The 27,471-nt window shown below is 43.0% G+C and overlaps 1 protein-coding gene across 9 annotated transcripts in view; it reads right to left on the bottom strand.

Annotated features, from left to right (window-relative positions):
* The window catches only part of ADAM22 (ADAM metallopeptidase domain 22), a 170,481-nt gene that overhangs the window by 83,204 nt on the left and 59,806 nt on the right, over positions 1 to 27,471 (bottom strand). For all 9 annotated transcript variants that reach the window (XM_063127178.1, XM_063127241.1, XM_063127223.1 and 6 more), the window contains exon 4: positions 11,166 to 11,232. In XM_063127178.1, the coding sequence (XP_062983248.1) occupies positions 11,166 to 11,232 (67 nt within the window). The remainder of the gene's footprint in view (positions 1 to 11,165; positions 11,233 to 27,471) is intronic.

Here is a 27,471-nt window from a genome sequence, read left to right on the forward strand (position 1 = left end):
GAATACAAAACAGCAGCAAATAGGTTGAAAGCCTGTCTAAGCAGGAAGGTCTCCAGCTGCTGACAAAAGGGTAACAGAGAGGTGGGCGAGGCGGGCCTCCCTAGGGAGGGAGTTCCACAACCTGTCAAGGGCCTCCAGAGGAACTCTCAGGGGCCACATTCGAGTGGTGGGTGGTGCCAAAGGAAAAAGGGTGGGGCTAAAATATCAGCCTATTTTAGCTTAAGGCTCTTACTGCCGGGAGCTAAGGAGAGGCATTGAGACCTTTAGATGGAGGGGAAATAGCCCAAAGCCAGGAAGCACCAAATGTTAAGTGCTTGTGGGAAAGGGCATGAGGCCAGGGGAAGGGGCATGGTTTTCTGGGAACCCAGGAGGGTTGGATTTGGCCCCTGGGCCTGTGGTTCTCCACCCCTGGGATAAGCAATTGATAGGAGGCCACAGGGCAGCACCTGCCTATGCAAGGGATAGTATGACCTGTGTACATGCTTAGGCAGGTGTGCACAAACTCTGAAATAATTTCCTTCGGCTGCCTCTAAAGAAGAAAGATTTCGCTTCAGTATTAACGACATTTCATTATGCCGCTCCGTGAACATATCCCTACATGGGAAACTGGCCCGCAGCAATTCCTTAGCGAACGTCACTGACCTATATAAAGGAAATATTTCCTGCTGCGTGACTTCCCACTTAATTTCAAGAACTGCAGTATCAAGACTCTGTATGCCACGATGGAATGTCAGTGTGAAATGGCTGATACAATAGCTCCTGTTACCTTAAAATCATTCTGCACAAACGTTTCATTCACAGAAAGTGTTGGGGGTGGGGAGAGAAGACAATCACCACTTTGGAGTGGGAATGATTGCAGGGTGTCAGCATGAGCTACCACGCTTCAGATCAGATATAACGTTCGCAGTCCTCCAGATCAAGGTTTGGCATTACATGTAAACACTGAAGCTAGGTACACACAACATGCTAAGCCACCCAGTGTGGCTTGTTGTTGATCTATGAGTTATCATGTCGTCTGAACGCAGTGCATTTTCTGCAGGGTGGGTTATTGTATTGTTTAAACGCAGCAGATTTTCTGCGGGCTTGCTTGTTAACCATGCAGTGTAGCTTGTTAATCAACCTGAACAACCCAACAATAAGCCATGGGTTCTCAAGGTGGCTTGTTTGAGAAAAATAAACCACACTGCATGATTAACATTTTTCTGTATGTAACCCATGAGTTTGCTTTCTTCACTCCTGCAATGACATAATATTTCTTAACCCCACCACAAAAGAGGGGCAGAGCTACACCAGCTAATACAGGACATGTCAGATCCTCTCTTACCCACTGCTCTTTCCCTACAGGGCTAGCTGACACCATTTGATGAACAAGATGGGGGCGGGCAGGAAAGCAACTCCAATGGAGTTTGCACAATGAAAGAGAAAATTGGACGGCATCAAATTAAAATTACATGTTAATAAATCTCACTCACTCATCCACTCTTTCTACCACCTTTTCTACCTTGTACACTTTAAAAGTTTGCTTTAAATTTTTTTAAAACAAAGCCTTGATGTTACCATGATTTGGCAGAAGAGAAGTAATTAACGCAGGGAAGGTCAAATAATTAAGGTTTCCTTATCCTCCCCATGTCAAACACAAGAGTCAAGTACAGTTCTGAAAGTGTCTCACTGAGAGAGCCGGCTGCTTTCACACGCTCAACAAAATATAAGGCACTGGCTATTTTTAAAAAAATACATATATTTACATATATATAAAATTTCCTACTTTAGCCCATCTACGAAGAGCTCTTACAGGAGCTGCTGCTGCAACACAGACTCAGGAAATATATTCCCAAATTCAAAGTGATGGGGAAACAGAATAGGTAGAATAAAAAATCTAAGAGTTCTCAGTAAGCCCTTGTCTACCAGAGTGGACAGATCACCCTTCCCCAACTTAGTGCTCTCCCAATGTCTTGGACTACAAACCCCATCATACCCAGCTAGCCTAGCCATGAGGGGGGTAGAGTCCAATACATCTGGAAAGCATCAAGTTTGGTGAGGCTAGCTTTGAGAAAAAGGAACTTACACCAAGACAAAGCTATGGGCCCATTTCACCCAGTATTATCTACAACAGGGGGTGGATAGAACGTAGATCTGGATCTACTGGTAAATCTCTGGGTGGTTTGCAGTTGATTGACAAGGATTTCTGGCTTCCACTTGTTTAACAATACCAACAACAAAATGGCTCCAGGGATTCATGGGCTCTGAATTCTTTCATTCTACATCTTTTGTGCCAGGTGCCAGGGTGCTGATAAAAATCCAAAGCAGATCCCAAAAGCCTCATGCCTGCCTACCCCTGTTCTACACTAACTGACAGCAAGATTCTCCAGGGTTTCAGACTGGAGTCTTTTTTCCAGCCCCACCTGGAAATGTGAGGGATAGACCCTACATTAAAAAAATACACCTCCACAGAGGAAGTAATCTGCAAACCATAAATAAATCACCACCTGCACATGTGTGGACTTTGTTGTATATTTTACACTGCAAGGTCCAATCATAGCTTCCCAATGGATAAGCACACAATGAAACCAACACATCAGTGCAATCATCTGAGTTGTCTATCTCCAAAGTATTTTCACATATCAAGAAGAATTTTGCGTAAGGATTTTGTTATATCTGGCACCAATGTGGAAAATGCTACCAGGACCTAGAACTATGGCTATGTTTGAATTGTTTGGTATATTAAAGCATACTTTAGCTGGGTGAACAGAACCATCTACTGCTCTAATGTTGAGGGGGTGGTGTTTGATTTTAAGCAAGAAACATCAGGGAAGAGATTTGAAAAATTAATTGAAGAGGGGATTGTCGTAGATTAGTCAGACCTTCAACCCTTTCATCTCAATGTGACAGAATGATAACCAGAGATAAAAAGGCAGAGCAATCCACTGCAACAATGTAGAATTTATACAATTTGAGTGAAATGTACGTTGGGAGCCTGGAAGAGATCCCGAACTGGAGGGATAACAATATGTGAATGGCTCATTGAGAATTCTTTTCACTTCTCAAGTGCCTCTTGCCGCTTAAAACGGAACAACGCCACTGGTTTCAACTCTGCCACCTTAGCATGAGAGCAGCTTTGCTCACTGGCAAGGAAATCTAACAGCCTGGAGATGCAGCCTTTTTGTATCCTTGCATACAAATGCTTAGTATTATAATAAATCCCGGGGGGTGGGGGTGGAGAAACTATTTTTCCATTCCTGCAGCCACACCAAGCAAAAAGGCATGTTCATTCACCTAATTCCCTTTCATACAATCAACATGCTTCAGAAAAAAAATACCCAGCTAACTATAAAAATCCCAATGAAATGTCCTTTACTAGTGAATATGGATGCCATTCCTTCCACAGCATTCCCCAACCTGGGTACTGCTCATTTGTAGATGCTAATTTGTAGCACACCCAACCCCAAACGTATTGGACTGCAGTTTCCATCATCCCCATGCACTGGACGCAACTAAAGATTACCTTTGCAAATGGGTATTCCCAAACACACGTTTATGGCACAATCCTGTGCATGTTTAGACAAAAAAAGTACTACAACTCCCAGCATGCCCCAGCGTAGCTGGCTGGGGCATGCTGGGAGTTGTAGTACTTTTTTCTCCTGATTCCCTGCTTCAAACATGCTCCCCCAAGCAAAGCCACTTTCTCCAGCCAGGTTTACTTCCAGTTCCAGAGTCCGGCTGAAGAAAAGAAAGGTTAGACATTACTTAGAGGAAACAGAGGGCAGAACTAGCAGCCACTAGCAGTCATTCTTGATTGCATATTTGCGAAAGAAAGAACTGAAATAGAAACTTGTATATGCAATTCAGTCTACAAGTTGTATAACCAGTAGCCAAACAATTGGACAGTTTAAAAATGCTGCATAACAATGTGGCCTGCTACATAACTTATTTTTGTTGTCCTTCCAGTCTTTTTTTAAAAAACTTATTGAAATACATGGAATAATCTTTTGTTTTATCACACTGTCTAAGTTGTGGTTTGGAAGAAGCATCCATCTAAAAGTCAAAAGATACAGGAAGACAATAATCACACTGTTCATTCGCACTCCACCATCACGGTGATGCAGGAAGTCTGGGCCCCTTTGACCCAAGAATAGAATCTAGATTCTCCAAACAAAAACAAACATTGCTCTTTGTCCTGATCTGTTTCTCTCAAGTCTTACAGAGTAGCTTTGCTCTCTTGCACAGACTGACCAAAAACAAAAACGTTTCCACCTTTCCACCATTTTAAGGCAGTCAGCATAATCCAATAAGATGTACCTGCCTAGAATAGAGTTTGATGATCTCTGAGTATCTCACCACCTGGTACTGCTCTACAGCCTAAAAATATGGAATTACTACAGAGAGGACTGCTTTATTATGATTGGGTTCGCACAACACACTAACCCACCATGATGGTTTATTTTCCAGAACAACCCATGATGGTTTAGCATGTTGTCTGTGGGATGTCACACACACACACAGAGTAGTTTGCTTCCCCTCAAACAACCCACGATCTCCAGTAGAGGTTGTTTATACCTACAGTAGATTAGTGTGTTATCTGTCATGCAGTGTGGGTTATGGAGCTCACCTACAAAAACTTAGCATGACATGTGAACTCAGCCTATTTGTCCATTTAGCCTGGGAAAAGGCTGGCATCAATCTTGGCTTTGAGAAAAAGCCAAGATGCCTTCCCACATTAAAAAATATACCTCTATATAAGAAATAATTGCAGCCTACAAATAAATCATCATATGGTGCTGCATGCATTGATTTTGCTATGTGTTTTACACTCTATGCTCCAATCTGTCCTCCTCCTCCGAGGAGGAGCTACAACTCCCAGCGATAGATGACAAATGGACAACATAAAGAAGCCATCCATGGCAGGAGGACTGGCGGAGCCTGGGCTTTCAGGGGAGATGGCTGTGGGCCCTTCCCCAGAGGAGGAGGGGAGTTCCACCTCTAAGGCTGGGCAGTCATCTCACCCCTGAGCGCATCATCACCTCAAGAGGCAGGCCAGTAGGGTGCCTATAAAAAGAAGTGCTCGATTAGAAAGGACTCCTCAAGAAGAAGGGACTACTCAGGAGCAAGGCCTGTAACAAACTGCAGCTGAGCCCTATGTGAGGCTCAGGAAGCTCTGGGAATATAAGCCTGCAGTACCCACTGCAGGAAATAATGTCTTATTTTCAGCTCTGGTCTCTTATTACTCTGACCTTGGCTTGCGTTTGAATCTCTGTGTTACTGACATGTCTGACTCTGCTTTTGGACTGTGTTTCTACTTAACTGATCTCCTGGATTTTGACCTTGGCTATGCCTCAGACCACCCTTTGGAAGCCTCCTACTTACCTGGTAAAACTGTGCTTAACTAATTGACTTTCCTGTTGTATTTGCCTACCAAAAAGCCAGAACCAATTATAGCAGGATGCGAGTACAGCTTCCCAGCAAATACACATGAAATGAAACATACATGTGTCAAATCATCATATATACAATATATATATATATCAAGAAGTACTGTTTGCATACTATATTTCTCACAGAGCCAGTGTGGTGTAGTTGCTAAAGGGTAGGACTGGGAGTTGGGAGATCCAGGTTCTAGTCCCCATTTAGCCATGGAAACCCACTGGATGACTTTGGTCCAGTCACAAACTCTCAGCCCAACCTACCTCACAGGGTTGTTGTGAGGATTAAAATGGAGAGGAGGAGAATTATGTATGCCACCTTGGGTTCCTTGGAAGAAAAAGGGTAGGATATAAATGCAATAAATAAATAAATAAATAATAAAATAATAAATATCCAGTACCAATGTCGAAACATCTATCACTAATTAATCTACAAACAGTATTGTCTGCTCTGGAAGTGTTCCAATTACCTGTTACCTGATCCTTTTTTTTAAAAAAAAAAAACTTGATTCCAGAGATTGAACCCTGGGCACTCTTCATGCCAAGTATGTTCCCTAGCACGCTTTGTCTTCAACATCCATCACGTAAGTTCATTCACTCCGAGAATTAAAGTAGTCCTAACTGCTCTCTCCTTGTAATTTTTTTTCTAGCAAGTTTCAACAAGTCTTTCCCATTTGTTTTTATGTAAATATACCTGAAGCCAGCATCTAATGCAAGGTGAAATGGGGCCTGCCATGTACATGCAGTGAACGGGAGAGAAACAACTACCTAACTTTTGGAATGCCCCTGCAATGCAAAATTAAGCCCCATATTACGCTGCAGCTACATTCAGTAGCTCACTACTCACATCCTGGTATGGTGAGCTTTGCAGTGGAGAAAGGGGCTAGGGTAAAAGAAGTGCTTCAACTCCTGAACAAATCACAGTTGCCAGCAGAACACACATCAACTTCACAGAACAGACACTTACTGTGCACTGCACTTTATCTTTGAAATTCTAATTGGACAGACCTAGGAGAAAGTAGGGTAACACAAGCCAAAAAAATGCATATTTCCTTTCCCTAGAGAAGGAAATGGGGTGGAGGTGGGGGGTGGGGGACACTGATTTCCTGAGTCACTTTTAATTCATCTGGTTCTGGAAAAGTGTTTGAGTCCTCAGATACCAACTTGGCTCAAGTGAGTAGTTAGTGAAATAACAAGAAAGCACATAGAGGACTAATTAATCAACACAACGGTAAATGGAATGACAATTAGCTCCAACTTCTCTGTCTAGATCTTGGGGGCGGGCAGGGGTGTGGGACTGGAATTCCTTCCGTTGCCTGATCTAATACAGCAACTAAATACTTATTATTTAAAACCTGCCAGTTTAAAGCTAAAGTTAAATCTCCTTCATGTTAGCTCAAGCTCCTCAAAGCAAGAAAACTGGAGCTAAGCCTGATGCCTTGACAGATGTTCCCCATGATCAATGAAGATGTTGGGCAATGTCACAAATTATGCTTGCTTACACCCAAATGTTGAGGATGGAGGGCCTTGGAGCAGCAAAGATGCCCCATGGTGTTCTGCTCCTGTATCACCTTTATGTAGCATCTCAGCCTTACTGTATTGCTAGAGGAATCCTCCTGTGAGTTGACCCATGCCTATTTGTTGCTTTTAAGTAAGCACAACTGCATTATTTTCTAGCGACTCCTCCTCAGTTAGTTGGCTGGTGCAGATTCAGACTGACAAATAAGCCAAAGTTACATTAAACAAACCATGGTTTAATGTTTTGTCTGAACCCAACCAATCAGTGAATCCATGGCAGAGGCTAAGGAAAAACAGAATGTGTAGATTACTACACCCACACACACAGGATGCTAATCCTCCTTCCGCTTGGCTACTGCAGTTGCTGCTCTTCTCTTGCTAGTTGGCTGTCTGCTAAGGATGAGCGTAGGTCCTCCACTATCACTACTCATCCCCGGGTATGTGAGCTGGCAGGTTGGTACTGTGGTTGTCACTGGCAGGTGGCAGGCTTGCCTCAGGCAGGGCTGAGGATGCTGGAAGGACCAAGACAGCTAGCAGGGTTCCATCTTAATGGCTGGCTGCCCGCCCACTCCTGCACCGCTTAACAATGGCCACCAATGGAGCAACTGCCATTTTAAATTTCATGCATGGGCTAGAAGGGTGTGTGGAAGCAAAATATCAACGATGCCCAAAAATATCAATGATACCAGCATATTTTAGCATAAAGCTCTTACTGTCGGTCACTAAGACCTAGGAGAGGCTCTTCAATATTTTAGAATGGAGAAAAAAAACTGCACAAGAGCTAGGACACCACCTGGAGTATTGTGTACGATTCTGGACACCACATTTCCAGAATTAGGACCCGAAATCATGTGTAAAGGTACAGCTACCTAGATTCCGATCAAAGATAAGGTAGAACTCCCTGACTAGGGTGACCATATGAAAAGGAGGACAGGACTCCTGTATCTTTAACAGTTGCATAGAAAAGGGAATTTCAGCAGGTGTCATTTGTATATATGGAGAACCTGATGAAATTTCCTCTTCATCACAACAGTTAAAGCTGCAGGAGCTATACTGCAGCTATACTGTGACCAGATTTAAAAGAGGGCAGGGCACCTGCAGCTTTAACTGTTGTGATGAAGAGGGAATTTCACCAGGTTCTCCATATATACAAATGACACCTGCTGAAATTCCATTTTCAATACAACTGTTAAAGATACAGGAGCCCTGTCCTCCTTTTCATATGGTCACCCTATCCCTGACGGTAAGATCTATACAACAGTGGAAGAGACTACAGAAAGAGGTTACGAGTTCTCCATCTCTGGAGGTTTTAAAAAGAGGCTGGACAGCCACCTCTCATGGATGGTTTAATTGGTTTTCCTGCACATTGCAGAGGGTTGGGCTAGATTATCCTTGTGGTCATCTCAACAATTCTATGATTCTATGAAATGATTGGTGGTTGGAGGGAAGGGGTGTGGCCTTCTGAGGAAGGCAGGAGGGCCAAACAGGAACCCCAAAACAGCCAGATTTGGCCCCCAGTCCTGAGGTTCCCCACACTAATATATACAGGAGGGATCAGGTGTACTCAGCATTGAAAGGGTACCCCCAATCTCTCACCATGACTAAGTGGACACCCAACCATCATTGAATCACTACCCCCACTGTCTTACTCAACAATCCTTATTAAAAGTCTAAGGCCTGCAATCCTATGTATGTCTAGACAGGAAAAAAGTCCTACAACTCCCAGAGGTGGTTGGGGAATGCTGGGAGTTGTAGGACTGTTTTCTGTCTAAACATACATAGGGTGCAATTCTATGCGGTCCTATATCATGTCTGCCATTCAAACTGCACAAAATGATTGCATTGATTTTAGATTATGCTAAAAAGGTATTCTTCTTAGAACCTATTAGCAGAATTGCCAGAATCCGACCCTAACTTGGCAAAAAGTGACTTGCTAGCAATCCAAGTTGTTTGATTTCCCCCCTGTGTATATTATCTGTCCATTCCTGTTCTTCACTAATGTCATTTGCTATCTTTTGTTTCTGCTTCAAGTTCTACTTGTAAACGAACAGGGTATTTTTTATTGTATACATCTATAGCACTCTCATCATGACTGTGTTGTTAATATAAATGGAGAGTTCTATATTTAAAACATACGTATTTACAGTGTCTAAAACCCCAATTCCTCTTGGCCACCAGCAGCAATGGCCATTATGCAGCGTGCAAGGGGCAAACGCTGGTAGAACGCAACCAGTACAAGCCAAAGCCTCACGTGCTGAAACAGAGGTGAGCACTTTCCATTACTATGCAATCACAAGCTACAAAGTGAGGCAGTTCGCCACCAGGAAGAGGGCCTTTTCTGCTGTGGCACCCTGGCTGTGGAAATGAGCTCCCTAGAGAGGCTCGCATGGCACCTACACTGTAGTCCTTTCAGTGCCATTTGGATGCCTTTTTATTTTCCCAGTATTTTAGCATTTTAGCATCCTACTCTTTTAGCTCTGTTGTTGTACATCTGTATTTTAAATCTCTGCATTGCTGCTCAATTTTATTCTGGTTGTACTTTTATATTGTGGTTTTAAGCTTCCATATTTTATATTTTATGGTGTGTCTAATGGTTTTAATTTTGGTGAACCACCCAGAGAGCTTTGGCTATTGGGCAGTATGGAAATGAAATAAATAAATAAATACTGAACTGCAATTTGGATCTTCATGCCCAATCCTAGACACTCTGAGGGAATCTACACGTCGTTGTGAGGGCGCTTGCATGCGCCCCCAGTGTGCCCCCACAACGACTGTGTAGACGGAGGAAGAGGAGGAGGAGGAAGCGGCTGGGGAACCGGGGTAAGAGCTGCCGGGGTAAGAGCCACCCAGGTCGGAGAGCTCTTCTTTCTCCGTCTACACAGTCATTGTGGGGGCGCACTGGGGGTGCATGCAAGCACCCTCACAATGACGTGTAGATTCCCTCCCAGTGAATGGAAACCCTGATAATAAGAGCACACCATTATTCTTTTGAAAGGTAACATCCATAACATTAAATGCTCTGGGCAGACAGCTGAACAACTCGAGTAGACCAACAACATGGATATTACTATAGCAAGATCAGACTTCCTCTAACATGCCCCCTTTAAGGTGTGTTGGACAACAACCTCCAGCATCTTCAGCCAGCCTGGTTGGGGATTATGGGAGTTGTAGTTCAACACATCTGGAGAGAGCCAGGTTGAGGAAGGTTGCCCTAGATCTTTGCCACTACATTGCATGGGTACTGTCCTGTTCTAAACTGAGTCCTGTCTCTTTGCTCATCAATCCACGGTTGTAAACACAGGCAAGCAGTCAGATGCAGGTCCAAAAGAACAGGTAGAGGTCAATACACAATGAAGCATTCAGATACATTACACAAACCAGAATCAGAGTCAAGAAGAAGTCTAAGGATTAATATCACAGAGCATCAATCACAGAACAAGGCACCAGGACTGCTGGGATGGTGTGGTTTCCAACACTGGCTAGGCAGACACTGAAGGCTTTTATCAGCAGAGCCAGCTGCCCCACCTAGGGCTCAGCTGCAGTATGTTAGAGCTCTCTGTTCAGAGGCATATTCATGAGGTGCCCCTTTCCTCCTAAACAGACCTCTGCTGCAGCCTGGCGCTTTGATGAGGTTCCCAGAATTTGGCTTGCCTCCTCTGGGCTGGTGCTCCCTGGGAGGTGCTCAGTCTCCTACTCTCCCTGAGCGGCTGGGACTTCAGCAGGCTCTTCCATGGACTCAAGCCCCTGTTTCAGTGTGACCCCTGGTAGAAACCGGGCACCATTCTCCATTGGGACCTCAACTCTTCTTCCTTGGAAGATTCCAATAGAGACACAACACACGTCCTTGGGTTTTATTTTATCTTTGACCGAAACTAAACAAAAATAACTAAACCTGCTATCATAGCAGTTAGGACATATATATGTGTATGTCTCTTGCTGTACGTATGATACCCGTGGCTAGAGTGGGATTGCTTCTCATGATTTGGCTCCCACAGGCCATGGAAGCTGCTTATTAGGGTGAGTCATTGCTGTGTCTAGTGGGAGGAGGAGAAATCAGCAACATCCAGGTATCAGCTATATTGTTAGAAGGACACTTCCAACAGAGTTCCAGAACACATACACAACATTGTTTTAGCAGAGTTGTTTTAAATAACTCAGTTGTCAATGCATGATCAGCTAACAGCAGCAAGACTACATAGCAAAAATAAATATCGACGTGCAAGCTCTTACTTTAACTTCCACCATCTTCCCATCATGTTCTATATGCCTCTCAAGGTATTCTGAAGACAGCAGATCACTGCAACGACAGAAAAAGTGAGGTATAGTATGTTCCATGTTATTTATGATCATTTAAAATATTTTCATTCCACCTTTTAGGGGCAAAGCCTCCTTAAATCACTTAGCACGGTAACATTTCGAAACAATAAAATATATTATTATTATTTTTATTATTATTATTATTATTTATGTATATAGCACCATCAATGTACATGGTGCTGTACAGAGTAAAACAGAAAATCGCAAGACACTGCCGCATAGGCTTACAATCTAATAAAATCATAGTAAAGCAATAAGGAGGGGAAGAGAATGCAAACAAGCACTGGGTAGGGTAAACAGGCACAGGGTAGGGTAAAACTAACAGTATAAAGTCCAGGCAGCATCAAGATTTAAAAGCTTTAGGAAAAAGAAAAGTTTTTAGCTGAGCTTTAAAAGCTGCGATTGAACTTGTGGATCTCAGATGTTCCGGAAGAGCGTTCCAGGCATGGCCATCCATTTTTTGATTCCTTGAGTTTCATTTTCCGCCTAAAAGAGGTAAGTTTCATTTCCCCAGTTTTAAGTTACCTAATTGGTTGGTTTCAGTTCTGGGGGAGGGTATAAAAAGGGGTAGAGTTAACTGTACAAGAGAGAGAGGAAGAACTACAGAGAGAGAGACTCTGAGGAAGAACAGCCAAGAGAAGGCTGGAAGGGACTCTAAGCCAAAGCCTAAAGGTGAAAGAGTAGCTAGGCTAGAGGAAACTGCGTTTTTATTTCTTTTATGCCTTTTAAAGTCATACAGCTCTGTTTGAGTAAATGCCTTAAGTTTATCTGTCTTTGCTTTATGTCATATAATCTAGTAAATAATTGTTGTTAAAACCTGGTGTTCAGGAGTGTCATTTATACCACGCCTAAAGCCAAAACCCCACGTTACTAAGAGGGGAAGGTAAAAAGATATTGGATGAGAAAAAGGGCTCTTAAAGACGCAAGATATCTTTAAGGAGCTGATCAAGGGGTCCAGGTAAAGGAGGAACCTTGACATTTCCTCATGACAACAAAAGCAGCTACACTGAAGGGTGCTGCTGTTGTTGCTGTTTTTAAGTCAATGTCCCCAAAACAAACTAATAATTGACCATCAAAGCAACTGTATTAGGTTTATTATCACACAAAGGTCTAAAGGGGAGCCAGGATTGGGGGGGGGGGTTGTGTCTGGAGGCCCAGGCCCATCACACTTTTAATCCTCAAGGAAGCAGACTGAAAGCCTGCATAGGGCTATTCATGATAACAATAATTATCCCTTCCGACAAAATTTACTTTAGCAAGCTAGTGTAAAAAATGCAAAAGGCAAAATGAATTCCCATCTTTTTTTAAAGCAGTAGTAAAATAACATTTATTTTCAGAAGAATGAATATTCCATGGGGTGGGGATAGGAGAGGCGGTCGTCAAGAAGCCATTTGTTTCAACTGTCTTCGAATTTTAAGAGCTACGAAATAAGATCATCTTCCAGACAAGGCTGTGTGTTTTGGAGTTATCTTTCCATTTGTCCTGAGGAAAGTTTCTGTTTAGAGAATTTTCAGCTACATAAAGCTGAGAGAAGGTGACAACTAATGCAGACATATATATATTTTGTAAACCCAGGAAATCATAGGGAGAAAGCAACTTATTTAGTCATCTCAAGAGAGACAGCAGCTTATTCTGAAGGAACTATTTCCATCGATAACCAGCTCCATGCTATGCAGGGCTAGCCTTCCATGGTACCTGCTGAGGAATTCTTCTTCTAATAGGATGTTCTAGTAAGAGCAAATGTATATGGCCCAATGTCATTTTCAAATGCAACTAGTATTGCAAGATCTGATGAGCCACCAATAGGTAGGGTGAAAGTACTAGCGTAAAACAAAAGGCTTCCCCTTTAGTAACCTTTTAATAAGAATCAGGCAAGCTAACAACATAATTGTACATATGGCGTGACGATTTCCGTCCTTTTTCCTGCGGCGGGAAGGGACCTTTAGTTCGCAATTCCTTTGCCACAGTTGCGCAAGCTTAGCTTTTAAAAAGGGAGGGCTTAGCTGGTTTAAACAAACTGGGGAATGATACTGCTCGAGCAGTACATCTTAGAGCACATGACACTGTTTGTCTCCAGGATGTGCTGCATCTTGCTCTGTTTGTGCAATAGGTGCATATTTGGGGGCAAGAGGTGGCACAGCAACAACCAGTCTTCACACACACACTCACACACACACACACACACACACACACACACACGAGTCTTGCTTGAATTCCAGAAAGTTCATCCCACAAACTATGGTTTGTGACGCAACTTCATTCCAGAAACTATGATAGAATCCAATTCCCTACCAGATGGCTGCTGGCAGGACAGGAGGAGTGATTTTAGCCTCGCCATACTCCTTTTCCCCCTTCTTTTTCTTTTTTTGGTTCTCATCTAGATGGGCTTCTGAACCTGTCTGGCAGAGGCAGGCTGGCGGGGTTGAGAAAGCCGTAGGATTTCTCACATCCTGGACTCTCCTCTCTCCTCCCCGCCCACCACAACACCCCCATTCAGACCTCTCCAAGATCCCCTGAGGCTGCTTTTGCAACCTCGCAATGCAGGCACTGCAGTTCTTTCCACTGTTGCTGCAAGGGGACTGGGGGAGGGAATCAGATCGTGGAGGCCCCCATCCGAGGTCTTAGCAGTGTCTATGGCTTCGGGGGGGGGGGGGCTCCAAAGAATCCTTTGGTCCCTAGGATGCTCTCCAGGGACTATAGGATTATTCTCCTCACTGTTTCAATGCCTTGTTTCAGCGCAGTTGGCATCTTGTTTCTTGATACAAGGCAGAGACTGCAGAATTCTCCCAAACTCAGCAAGGATCATCTTGACTCTCCCATCCATGAGAGTTAAAAATGATTTTATATTTAGAGCTTTCTAGAACTCATCACCAAAGTTTTATAGCCTTGCTAGGCCAGCAACACCACAGCATACTGATCTGGGGGGACTACTAGATTTGTGGGGAATGTATAGTGGCCAGGCATCCTATCTTACAGAGGGCCCTTCTCTATTTTGAAAGCTGGCAGAGGACAGTTGCACATCAACAATTGACAGCAGACTGAGAAGGCACTCAGGTTACCTAGTCAGTCTTCTCAACTATGGTAAGATGCAGTGAATTTCTATTTAAATGATGGATACCATGTCTCAATTTTCACAGATACACAGAAATCTGCATATGCAAATATTATGCAAATTGGTGCCTCATTTTTCCTCTATTTTGGTGATACATTTCCTCTTTTTTTGGTGATGCAGGAGTGGCCATCCTATGGGGAAAGGCTGTAGCTGACTGGTAGAGCTCATGCTGTACATGCAAAATAATCCCTGACAACTTTTTGGGAAAAGATTCCTGTCTGGAACCCTGGAGGTCTGTGGCCAGTCAATGTAAACCAGCCATTCCCAACCTGGTGTCTTCCAAATGCAACTGGCCATGCTGGCTGGCAGTGATAGGAGTTTTAGTCCAACACATCTGGAGGGCACCAGCTTGGGGAAAGCTGGTGTACAATACTGAGCTAAATAGAGAAATAGTCTGGCTCAGTGACTGGGTTCACACATCACACTAACCCACACTTAGTAGTTGAATATGGGTTGTTTTTGAACCATGGTTTGTTTGTTGAATGTTGTCTGACATTTTCCATTGAGTGGCTTGTTAACCATGCAGGGTGGCTTATTTTTCTCGAAAAAGCTACCTTGAGAACCCATGGTTTGTTGTTGGGTTGTTCAGGGTGGTTAACAAGCCACATGCATGATAGCCGCTTGTTAACCACTCTGCGGGAAATGTCCTGGGTTCTGACAAATGCTAACCCACAGTACAACGACTCACCCATTGTTCAACAACAACCCACACTCAACCACTGAGTGTAGGTTAGTGTGTTGTATGAACTGCCCCAGTATAAGACAGTTTCCTATGTTCAAAAGCACCATGTTCATTTAAACAAGATATAGGCTAATGTTTTGGGATATGAAGGGACAAAAAATCCCCATTTTAAATCAATGTTATGTCTTTCACTGTTTATGGAAAAAATGCAAGCTATTACAAATACCAATGGGCAGGAAGACATTCCAGTGTCTTCGCATTCATTGTCCAGAACACTGGAGGGCTGGAAAAAGTTGACTTCTTACTGAACAGGGCTGGAGAATTCTAAATAAAAATTGAAAATTCAGGGAAGGGCCTAGGACCCTTCCCTGAATTTTCCAATTTTACTTAGAATTCTCCAATCCTGTGGTACAGCCATGACCTAGGGATGTCATAGAAATTGGCAACGGATTCAAATGACTTCAGATTTTTATTAATCCAACCTGCAGAATCCGCAGTGGACCAACTTTTTCCAAGTTGCACTTGCAGACCAATTTATTACTTTTCGGAGGGGATTTGCACAAATTCACACTTGCACTAATGCGCATTAATGGAGCAAAACTTTCATACATCCCTTTAAAAAAATCTTATTCTGTCAATGTGGGGATGACAGTACAAAAGAAGTAGAGACAGAATGAGTTTAAATAAAATTCGTACAACTTTCTTCCGACCAACTCACATCTCAGTTCTGAAACTGAAAGACAGAAGCTTATGGAATCTTACAGCTGCACATAACATGGGAAGCCGTAGTGACAAAATACCTTCAAGCAAGAACAAACCAAACCAAAAATACTACCTGTGCTATGATATTTTTGAAAGGTAAGCTCAGAAACTGAGATAAAAGTTTTGGAACATGAAGCACAGTACTACTCATATCAGTTCTGAATAGTATTTTATAGAAAACACATGTGCAATTGGATTTTACCAGTGAAGTTGTAATAAATGTTAATATTATCCAGAGCATCTTCTTATTTGAGTTCTTGTTTAAAACCACATGGAGAGAAAGAAGTATTGCAATGTGTATGTAACATATATTTAGAATCACACACATGCACAAAACAGGAGAGTATCGGTTTTGTTTCTAACTACACCATTCTTTTCTTCTTTTTAAGATCTTGGTCGGGCTTTGCATTCTGTTTTGAATAGTATTTAACATAGGCCTTTGCTAGACCTACTGGTAAGTCCGCAACAGAGGAGGTGAGATCCCACAATGTGAGTATCGCAGGATGTCGCCCTCGTTTACACGTCAGGCGCAGCGACCTCTGGAGGAGAGGCGTCGCACCCACCATTTTTTTTTAAAGGAACGGAGCGCACAAACGCTTGTTTTCAAAGGTAAGGGGTATTTTTAATTTTAACTTCATTTTCCCACTCCCCCCACCCTAGCCCCAATGGGCGCAGCGCTCCTGAGGAGTGCTGCACCCCATGTGTGGCTCCCGGCTCCATGAGAGTAATTGCACAGATCCGGGTAAACCTGCAGAAGCGGGCCACACGCTCCACGGTCTCGTGCTCAGCCTGAGGCCACGGAAAAAGCAGGGCCAAGGAGTAGGGCTATATCCTGGGGCCAGGGAGGGTTGATCCCTGCCTGATCCCAGGATCCCGTGCATCATCTGAACGCACAGGGACGATCCCAGGTATCACCCCGGGATATAGCCTGGTCTAGCTGAGGTCATGGAAAGAAAGAAGAAAGATCAAGAAATAAAATGAATCTTTATACCACAAATTTAAACTAGTTAAATAGTCATCTTTCCAACAGAACCCTGGCAACTTTGGTTCTGTGCAGGAGGCATCTCTGGTAGAGAATTCTCACCATCAACAGGAATTATATTAATTATATTATACACAGAGTGGTTGACCCTGACCCTGTTCAGACAGCACACTAAGCCACAGTGGTTAAGCATTTTGAACTAAATATTATGGCTTAGCATGTTGGGTGAACCATTCCTAACTATGGGAGCCATATAACCACAGCTTAAACACACATTAAGCAGTTGCTGCAAAAGGCTTAGCATGTTGTCTGAACAGGCACAGAATAGTGAAACCATGAATGTGTGTGCAACACCCATTCAAGTGACACTGAAATGATACACACAAGCAAAAACCACAACTAATCTTCTACTTCAGCAGACCAGTAACAGAACTCATAATTGCTTAATCACAGACTTGGGAGAGAAGAAGCCGAGCCAATCCTAATTATCCAGCCACAGACTCCAGAACTCAACCATGATACCTTGAGTAAACAGCCATCAATCATCATTACTATACAACACTCGCACTAGATTAGGAACCAGAATCCACATTGACTAAGGCCTAAGGCATAATGTATTACAGAACTACAAATAAAAATTTAAACTTAAGATCCAGATAGAGTGCAACTTCAGGTCAGAAAATAGCTAATCCTTTCTGTAAAGAGTTTCTTTTGGCCCACCACCTAAACGCTGGCCTTCCCCAATGTGGCACCCTCCTGATGTGCTAAACTACAACTCCCATCATCCCCAGACATCACAGCTATTGGCCATGCTGGCCAGGGATGAAGAGAGTTGTGGTCCAAACACATCTGGAGAGCACCTGGTTGGCTTTGCATTAAGTTAGGTCTGGACCCAGCTATTGTATGTGGAGGCTCATCTTTTCTGGCAATGAGATTTCTGAAGAGAGCAAAGTGCAAGATCTTTATTAATTTTCTTTTCTAGAAATTGATGGCATCGTTACTCTGTGCCTTGTGAAAGAGAGATGCCTTTTATGGGCTGGGTAGCAGCCTGTTGACACTGCAGACAAAGAACAGATTTTCTGGGCCCCAGTTAAATGCAATGGTACCAGACAAGTAATCATACAGTATCTTTCTGGGATGCTTTCCACATGAAGGAGTGTGCACACACTCCCAGCTTATCCTCCAGGAAATGCCATAGAAAAGACTTGGGCAATTTCACAGTAGATTCCAGGGAAAGTCATGCTTTTCTCTTTAAAAAGAAACACACTTTCTGCACAATGTTCATCAAATTAATATATCCACATTCTTTCATTGACCCATGAGTATTAGACATCCCTTGGCTTAGGTCGCAACCCTATGCACAATTACTTGGGAGTGAGACCCACTGAACACAGTGAAATTCACTTCTGAATAAACATTGATAGGTTCGCATGGTTGGCTTTGTAGTTTACTTTTGCAATCAAAAATGTTTGCCATTCCATGTCCTATTTATCACAGATCCATCGCTTGCTTTATTTACATGTATGACACTGATTCTATTGCCTTTGCTGTAGATTTTGTTTCCCACTTTCTTGATGTATAGGTTTTAATTACTTTATTTTTGTTACTATTGACATCCTTTATGCTATGTTATTCTTGGTTTTTTTTAATGTTTTATGTCTTGTTTTCTTAGAATCTTTACAAATAAAAAGAGGAAGGAAAGAAAGAAAAGAGCACAACAACTGAAAAGGCCCTTTCCGTGTTTTAATCTGTGCTAGAGCTGTTTTTATAATAGGAAGCAGCTTTATATGTAGCCCAACAATTAGTCCATTTAACTCTGTGTTGTCAAAACTGAGTGACAGCGGTTCTCTAGGGTTTCAGACAGGAGATTTCCCCAACCCTACCTGGAGTTACCTGTGATTGAACCTGGAAACGTCTGCACATCAAGAATGTGCTCTACCAGAATTACAGCCAAATTAACTTAGGGTGCTTCCAGACATGGGCTTTTCTTGTGCAACTGTCCTGCCTCGTTCCTCAAAAAATATTTTTTCTGTTTATTTTTTATTATTATTTATGTACATGGATTAGATTAGATTACATTATAACATTATATTATTATAATATATAATATTATAATATATAGTATTATATTATGTACATGGCCAACAGAAAGCTCTGGCATGGGCTGGTCCATGAAGTCACGAAGAGTCGGAAGCAACTGAACGAATAAACAACAACAACAACAACATGGATTTGTATGCATCCATAGCAATGAATATCTATGAAATGCACAAAACTTTCTAACAATTATACATAGGCTTCAACAAAAGCTGACCAAATATTCAAATAAGTATCCATTTTGAAAGTGGAGTCCATGGCCTTAGCTAGACCTAAGGTAGGGTGACCATATGAAAAGGAGGACAGGGCTCCAGTATCTTTAACAGTTGTATTGAAAACGGAATTTCAGTAGGTGTCATTTGTATATATGGAGAACCTGGTGAAATTTCCTCTTCATCACAACAGTTAAAGCTAAATCTGGTCACAGTATAGCTGCAGTATAGCTCCTGCAGCTTTATTTTATTTATTTATTTGTTTGTTACATTTTTATACCGCCCAATAGCCAAAGCTCTCTGGGCAGTTCACAAAAATTAAAAATCATAATAAAACAACCAACAGGTTAAAAGCACAAATACAAAATATAGTATAAAAAGCACAACCAGGATAAAACCATGCAGCAAAATTGATATAAGATTAAAATACAGAGTTAGAACAGTAAAATTTAAATTTAAGTTAAAATTAAGTGTTAAAATACTGAGAGAATAAAAAGGTCTTCAGTTGGCGACGAAGAGTACAGTGTAGGCGCCAGGCGGACCTCTCTGGGGAGCTCATTCCACAACTGGGGTGCCACAGCAGAGAAAGCCCTCCTCCTAGTAGCCACCTGCCTCACTTCCTTTGGCAGGGGCTCACGGAGAAGGGCCCCTGTAGATGATCTTAAGGTCCGGGCAGGTACATACAGGAGGAGGTGTTCCTTCAAATAACCTGGCCCCAAACCGTTTAGGGCTTTAAATGTCAATATCAGCACTTTGAATCGGGCCCAGACCTGGACTGGCAGCCAATGAAGTTGTAAAAGGACTGGTGTAATGTGATCTCGCCGGCCAGTCCCTGTTAGTAAATGGGCTGCCCTGTTTTGTACCAGCTGAAGCTTCCGGACCGTTTTCAAAGGCAGCCCCACGTATAACGCATTGCAGTAGTCCAAACAAGAGGTTATCAGAGCATGGATAACTGTAGCTAGGCTTTAAATGTTGTGATGAAGAGGGAATTTCACCAGGTGCGACATGCATACAAATGACTCCTGCTAAAATTCCCTTTTCTATGCAACGGTTAAAGATACAGGAGCCCTGTCCTCCTTTTCATATGGTCACCCTACCTAAGGATTATCCCAGGCAAATGGAGGGGTTGTCCTTGCCTGCTCCCGGGATCCCTTGTGTGTCATTTGGATGCAAAGGGTGATCCTGGGATATAGGCCTGGTCTAGCCATGGCCTTTACGCCATCCATTCAAATATTGAAAGCGTTGTAAGGTTTTCAATCCATTGTGTTATAGGAGCTGAAGTTTTATCCTTCCAATCAACCTTTTAGCTGTCAAATGGCCCTGGAGGGAGAGGGAAGGAAGCTGGAGGAGGCTCAGGATAAATTGTATCCTGGCCTCTCTGGTGTCCTTCCCTCCCCAGCCATTGGAACGCCTCCTTTTCCGCTTCTTGATGGTCGATTTTCTGACTTCAGAGAGGCAGTCAGAATAGTTTTCTCCGCGCCAGCCACAAGGGATTATGGGTTTTAACTCTGACTCCCCCATCTGAGGACGGAGCGCTGCCTCTGACCTTGGAAGGGGTTTTCCAAACATTCACCCAGGGACCATAATATTGCTCTCTTAAATAAGTAAGCAATTTGTCCTGGAAGGAAGATGTCCTCTGCATGTAGTTTTTATTTCATGTTGTATTATTTCAAAGACTGCATTATATACACATGTACCTTGGAGTAAGTCCTATTGAATAGAGATGCATCGGATAACACGCTAAAGTTTAAAGCATGAACACCATTAAAATGCATTTCTGATTTAATTTGCTATTGCTTGGAAATCTTTTTTTGTACTTCCCAATTCACCACTGAATTCTCATAAACAATATTCCACTCTTTGGTCTTTCTTTGTTCTAAAACTGGCATCCACATTGGTTGTGCTTGGCAGCTGAATAGCAGCACAGAGTTGCTGAATCCTTGTTTAGTTTGCTTTCCCCCCTTATAAATAGCACATAGTGCATCAGAATAGCTTTTTTTAGAACCGTCAATAATTTAGCTGTGTTGAGGGAGATTCCAGAGGAGCGGAGTGCTGAAGATGCATGAGCTTTTCAAAGAACCTACTGAAATTTTCAAGGACTTGAAGATGCGATTGTGCATTCCAAAGCATGTAATTCCCACTGAGTTCAGTGGGGACTTACTCCCTAGTAAGTGTGTTCATGCTTTTAGCCTTAGCATGTCATAAGACATCGTGTAGCTATTCTACCTTTCCCTCCTGAACAGATTTCCTGAGGTAAGAAAAAGACTGAAATAAACCTGAAACAGCAAAACATGGGAGGGTTACAAATTGAAGCCATCTATCTCGATTTCACAATTAAACTAGGGCCTAATCTACACCACGCAGGATATTGCAGTATGAAAGCGGTATATAAAAGGCAGGAGCCACACTACTGTTTTATAGCGGTATTGAAGTGCACTGACAACTGTTGGGGCTCATTGACAGATACCATATACCGCTGTCATACCGCTATATCCTGCTTGGTGTGGCTCCTGCCTTTTATATACCACTTTCATACCGCTTTCTTAGTGCAATACCTTGCATGGTGTAGATTAGGCCTAGGTCTTCACTACCACAAGATGTAGTGATGGCCACCCATTTGGATGGTCTTAAAAGGGGTTAGACAAATTCATGGAGGAGAAGGCTATCAATGGCTACTAGGCCTGATTGCTATGTGCTACCTCCAGTACCAGAGGCAGTAAGCCTATGTACATCAGTTGCTGGGCAACATGGGCAGGTGGGTGCTGTTGCAGTCATGCCTTGCTTGTATGGGCAGCTGGTTAGCCATTGTGGGAACGGAATGCTAGACTAGATGGGACCCTTGGACTAATCCAGATTGGCTCTCCTTATGTTTTTATGTTATGTTTTAACTATGAGGATGAAAACAGCTGAACTGGTGAGAAAGATCCACAGGAAGAAGCCTTACCCAGTGCACTCTTTCGTTTATAAAAGCATTGGTTTCCCTTATAAGCCAATCTGAAAGAAAGGTTGGACAGGAGTGCTCCTAAGAGCAGAACAATTAGTAGGAAAGATTACTAGGTTTGTGTACACATTTCCAATGCCAAGAAAGGATTAAATATTCAAACCACATTCTGGACAAACATCTACCTCCCAAGCAGCCAACACCACAATTTTGCAACATGTGTGTGTACCAGGTCTATCTAGTGAAGCTTCCGCAACAAGAACAAAGAGATGACCATTAATCCCAAGTAGGAACATGGGAAGCAGCCTTATAGAGAGTCAGACCATTAAGAACATAAGAAGAGCCCTGCTGGATCAGACCAAGGGTCCATCTAGTCCAGCACTCTGTTCACACAGTGGCCAACTAGCTGTCGACCAGGAACCCACAAACAGGACACGGTGCAACAGCACCCTCTCGCCCTTGTTCCCCAGCAATTGGTGTATATAGGCTTACTGCCTCTGATGCTTGGTCCATCTAGCTTCAGTGTTACTCGCACTGATTGGCAGCGACTCTCTGGGGTTTCACTAGGGAGTTTTCCCAGCTCTACCTGGTCCATGAAGTCATGAAGAGTCGGAAGCAACTGAACGAATAAACAACAAAACCTAGAAATACCATGGATTGAATCCAGAACCTTCTGCATGCAAAACAGGTGTTCCACCAATGACCAATGATCCAGCATATGAAGAGGCACCTTTTGCAGCATCTTATAACAGTGTGGAATACTCCACACAGTTTTATTACAAGGATTTATAAATGCAGCTCTTTCAGTCAATCTTCAAATGACAGTCACTGCCTTCATCATACTGTGGAATGATTAATAAAACTTAAATAATGCATTTGCAGAGTTAATAATACATCGCCGAACCATGAGCAAGTGAGGGTGTATTTTAAAACTGGAAGCAACTGTTTGAAGTTGAAGGTGAGACAAGAAGTCTATTTTGAATGGTGAAAACTAAAAGATGTTCTCCTATCATTACCTGTGCAGACAGGTATGCCTTCGATTTTAATATTTATTAAAGCACTAAACTTTAATTTAGCTCTGACTAAATTTTGTATACAAAGAGGTTGCAAACTGTTAACCATCCAGACCAGTTTATTTGGTCATCGTTCTTTTCTTTTTTAAAAATGTTGATATTCATCCTCAATATTTGACAATATGCAAGTTCCAATGTACCCTGAGTTCATTATCTGGATGAACTGTCAATTACATATAAGCAGAGGCTCTGGTTTGCTTCCCTTCTGCAAATGATGACTGTAATGACACCCTGCCCTACTTAGATTTTATTTATTTATTTATTTGTGCATTATTGTATTTATATCCCACCTTTTCTCCTCTTGCAAGAAACCCAAGGCATCTTACATGGACTGTCTCTTCACAACAACCCTGTAAGGTAGGTTAGGCTGAGAGTTAGCAACTGGCCCAAAGTCACCCAGTGAGCAACATGGTTGAATGGGGACTAGAATACGGATCTCCCAAGTCCCAGTCAAACACTCCCACTTCTACACCCCACTGGCTCTTGCACTTCCTACCAGCTTTTAGCTGGTACTTCTGTTCCACCTGTGTCAGCAAAGCAGCTTAGGAAAACTGGATGCCCTGTAGACAACCAGTCTCTTTGGTCAGGGAGAGTGATTTCAGCAGAGTGCTGAGGAGAAGGAGCCAACCCCAGAAGAATTGTTGCAGCTGGCTCCATTTCAGTGCTGGCAGCTGCATGCAGGCACGCAGTTTCTCTGCAGGCACATTTCAGCTCAAGGCAGCTCACCCAGGAAAGATGCCAACATTTGAAAAAAAAAACACCTTTTCTTTTACTCAAGCAATTCTCAAGCAGCTCTGCTTTCAAAACAGGCCTTTGCAGGAGCTACACTTCATACAACAGACAGGCCTGCAGTCTGTTTCCAAAATTGCATTTTTTGTTTCCAAAATTGCATGACAGGCCTGCAGTCTCCGAAGAACAATTCCGTATCTAGGGAGGAAAGGAAGTTGCACAGCAGGCAACCTCGGCCTACTCTAGTCCACCTCCTTCTTCCCCAGTTTCAATTTCCAATCATTCTCCAGTAACATTCTGTTCTTCCATGACTGCTTCCTGTCCATACCCTTCTCACCCTCTGCTATCTAAAATGAAGATATATCAGTTCTATTATATTTGACCATAATATGTTAGCGAACAGTGCCTCCATTTCCTGAATTTGTGCAAACAAGCATGTAAATGATCTCCTTCTAGGCAGGCAGGCTGCTTAACAGGCCTTACATTGGGGAAGAATCATAGTTCAGGGGTATAGCTAGTGGTGTCATGCTTCCAGGGCTCACGGAACCTGGCACAGACACTTTTCGATTAGCAGGGAACCTGCCATCCTCTGCCACCCCAACCCCACCTTCCTGTTTCTCTCTGCGCTTAACTGCAGTCCTCACGGTAGCTGGTGCTGGGAATTTTCTCAGCAACAATATATAGTTGTGAGCAATCTCTTTCATAATGCAAATTATTTTGTGGGGGGGGGTGGCCTGGTCTCAAATGGGTAATCAAGACCCAATAGTTTTATAACAAACCTGCCCCAGTAGAGATGAAAGCTGCATACAACAGGTTTGTTGACACGAATCAACACAGCAGCCTGCATCCGTGGACTCCCTTTGAGGGCGTGACTATGGCCAAGGGTCGTGATGAGAACCTGCACTCCAAAATCTACCACTAGGCCACTGCAGATCTTGAGTGCAGTTGTGTGCTGTCTAACCTGCCCGCTTCAACAACACTCAGCACAGCGGACAGCGCCAGTGTTTTGTGCTGCTTCCTCCCTCCCACTTAGCAAGGGACCCTTGATCCCCAGGAAGCCTGCCTTGCTGGCTCCCTGCCATGATCCTTCACATCTGACCAGCTGGGGCATTCAAACATCTGAGGGTCCAGAGCAGCTAGCTAGCAACAAAGCACAGCCAGTGGAAATGGCTAGAACTAGTTTGTTGACGTGGATCAACTGCATGCAGTCGACTGCATGTTTAGCATCTCCTTGGGTGGCTATGGGGCCTGTCACAATGAGCGCCTGCATGTCAAAATCTACCACTACACTAACCAAGTACAGCACATGCACACATTCTCATGCCCCAGGATCTTCTATGGCAAGGCAGTAAAAAGCCTCCACCTGAAATCTTAGAGAGCCACTGGCCAGTTGGGCTAATGTTCTGATTCAGCTCCACGTCCAGTTGTGCAGGCTTTCTCTTTTCCTTACAAAATGGCAGGACTTGGGGACCTCTTGGGCTATTATCTAGTGCTAGCCCTACTTAGAGTAAAACCATTTAAATGAATGTGACTGAAGTTAGTCATGAAGTCCCATTCATTAAGCAGGACTAATATTAGATACCACCCCCTTTTTTCCTGAAAGCTTTTACTACTTGTTACTTATTATTCTTTATTTAATTGATTTATAGATCACTGAACAAATTCAAAAGTATCTTTAAGCAGTCTTCCCCAAAGACATCCCTAAATCTTAAAGATTAAGGGTAGGATCTAGATCTAGGCATGTACAACTGGGCTGGTGGAAGCCGACTTCCTTACCATGCAGTGGTGAACTAGGGCTGGAACTTGGGACAAAAGACCCAGGCTGCACAGCCCAGGGTGTGGGGATGACCACAAAGAGCAGCAGTTGAGGAGGGCAGGATGGATGGATGGGGCATGCTGGGAGTTGTAGGACTTCTAAACATGCCTGCCCTACTGCCACATGGCAGCCCCTCCAACCCCTGGAAAATGCTATACAGGGGAACAGGGGACCCCACTTAATGCGGTGAGCTGTGGAGTAGGAAGAAGGGGGATCCCCCCAAATCAGGCAGAAGCACCTTCCATCAGCACAGTCCTTCTGTCAACGCAATCCTAATGAATTTATTATGAATGAGCGTTTGTGTGCCAGAGCCATGGCTTTGGTCATAAGAAATTAATCTTTGTAAACCGCCCAGAGAGCTTCTGCTATGGGGCGGAATATAAATGTAATAAATCATCATCATCATCATCCTGTAAATGACTTTAACTTTAAGGTACTACTAGACTCTTGGTTGGTTTTGCAGCTGTAGACTAACACAGCTACCCCTCTGGAAATTACGACTTCCCCACTCATTACTAGCCTGCATTTCTTAAACACTTAGGCACAGCCAATGTAGTGCTTCTAAGGACTGGTTGGGGTAGAGTGAAAGGAGGGAGAAGCTAGAGTGCACAAACTTAGCAACATAATAATCAATCATATCTTCTTGAGCCAAAGGCTTTTATACCACCATCCAGACAGCAATATTAAATATTTATACAGACTGAAAGACAATAGCTACATTTCCCCCCTTTGCCTCCCCCCCACCTTGAAATCATTTCAACCTAGGACACTGTGCAGTTTTATACAGCAAGCAACATTTTCCGGCATTCTTTCCCTGTAAGATAATTAGCCAGTGGAATGTACAACAGCACAATCCAATACAAGTCTGCTCAGATTTCTCATTGAGTTCAATGAAATGTACTCCCAGGTAAGTGGGTATAGGATTGCAGTCCATGTTATTTTATTCACAACTATGTTTTTCTTATTATTTTTGTCTTCTCTCTCTCTCTCTCTCAATTTTCCAAGAATGCCTGATGGAGTTTTCTTTTCTTTCTTTTTTTAAGCAAGCCCTTTTGGGATGGGTGGAATTAATTCAATTCTGTTCTATTGTTCCATCTTAATTCACTCCAGGAAGGAAAGAAGCAGAGCATAGTGCAAAACAACGAGAGTACATTCTTCAGACACATCAGAAAAATAAGTCTGCATGATACTGTAACTACACTTGACAGAAACAATATCGTCACTGATTTGTCCTAGCAGCCTTAGCCAATGATGCCACCCAGAAGTCTTGAACATCAATTCCTTTCATGCCCAGCCACAATTGGACAACCTGGGGACACCAAGTTAGGGAAGGCAATGAAGCTGATCGGTGGGAGATCCAGGACAAATAAAACGAAGCACTTCTTCACACAGCACATAGTTAAACTATGGAATTCACTATCACATATGCAGTGATGGCCACCAATCTGGATGGCTTTAAAAGTGGGTTGGATAAATTCCTGGATGAGAAAGCTATCAATGGCTACTAGCCCTGATGGTTGTGTGCTACCTCCAGTATCAGAGGCAGTAAACCTGTGCGCACCAGTTGCTGGAGAACATGGGTGGGAGGGTGCTGTAGTTAGCCACTGTGTGAGCAGAGTGCTGGACTAGATGGACCCTCGGTCTAATCCATGTTCTTATGTCTAAAGAAACTAAATAAATAAATAATCAATAAATAATCAGAATGATTTGTATCAAATGGATTTTTTTGTTTTTGGTTTTTGTTACTAATAGAATGCAAAATGCGCCTTCCAAATCTTATCCTATCTTCTCCTTTTGGTGAGAACATTTTACC

This window comes from Elgaria multicarinata, chromosome 1 (genome assembly GCF_023053635.1).
Source record: "Elgaria multicarinata webbii isolate HBS135686 ecotype San Diego chromosome 1, rElgMul1.1.pri, whole genome shotgun sequence".
Lineage (NCBI taxonomy): Eukaryota > Metazoa > Chordata > Lepidosauria > Squamata > Anguidae > Elgaria > Elgaria multicarinata.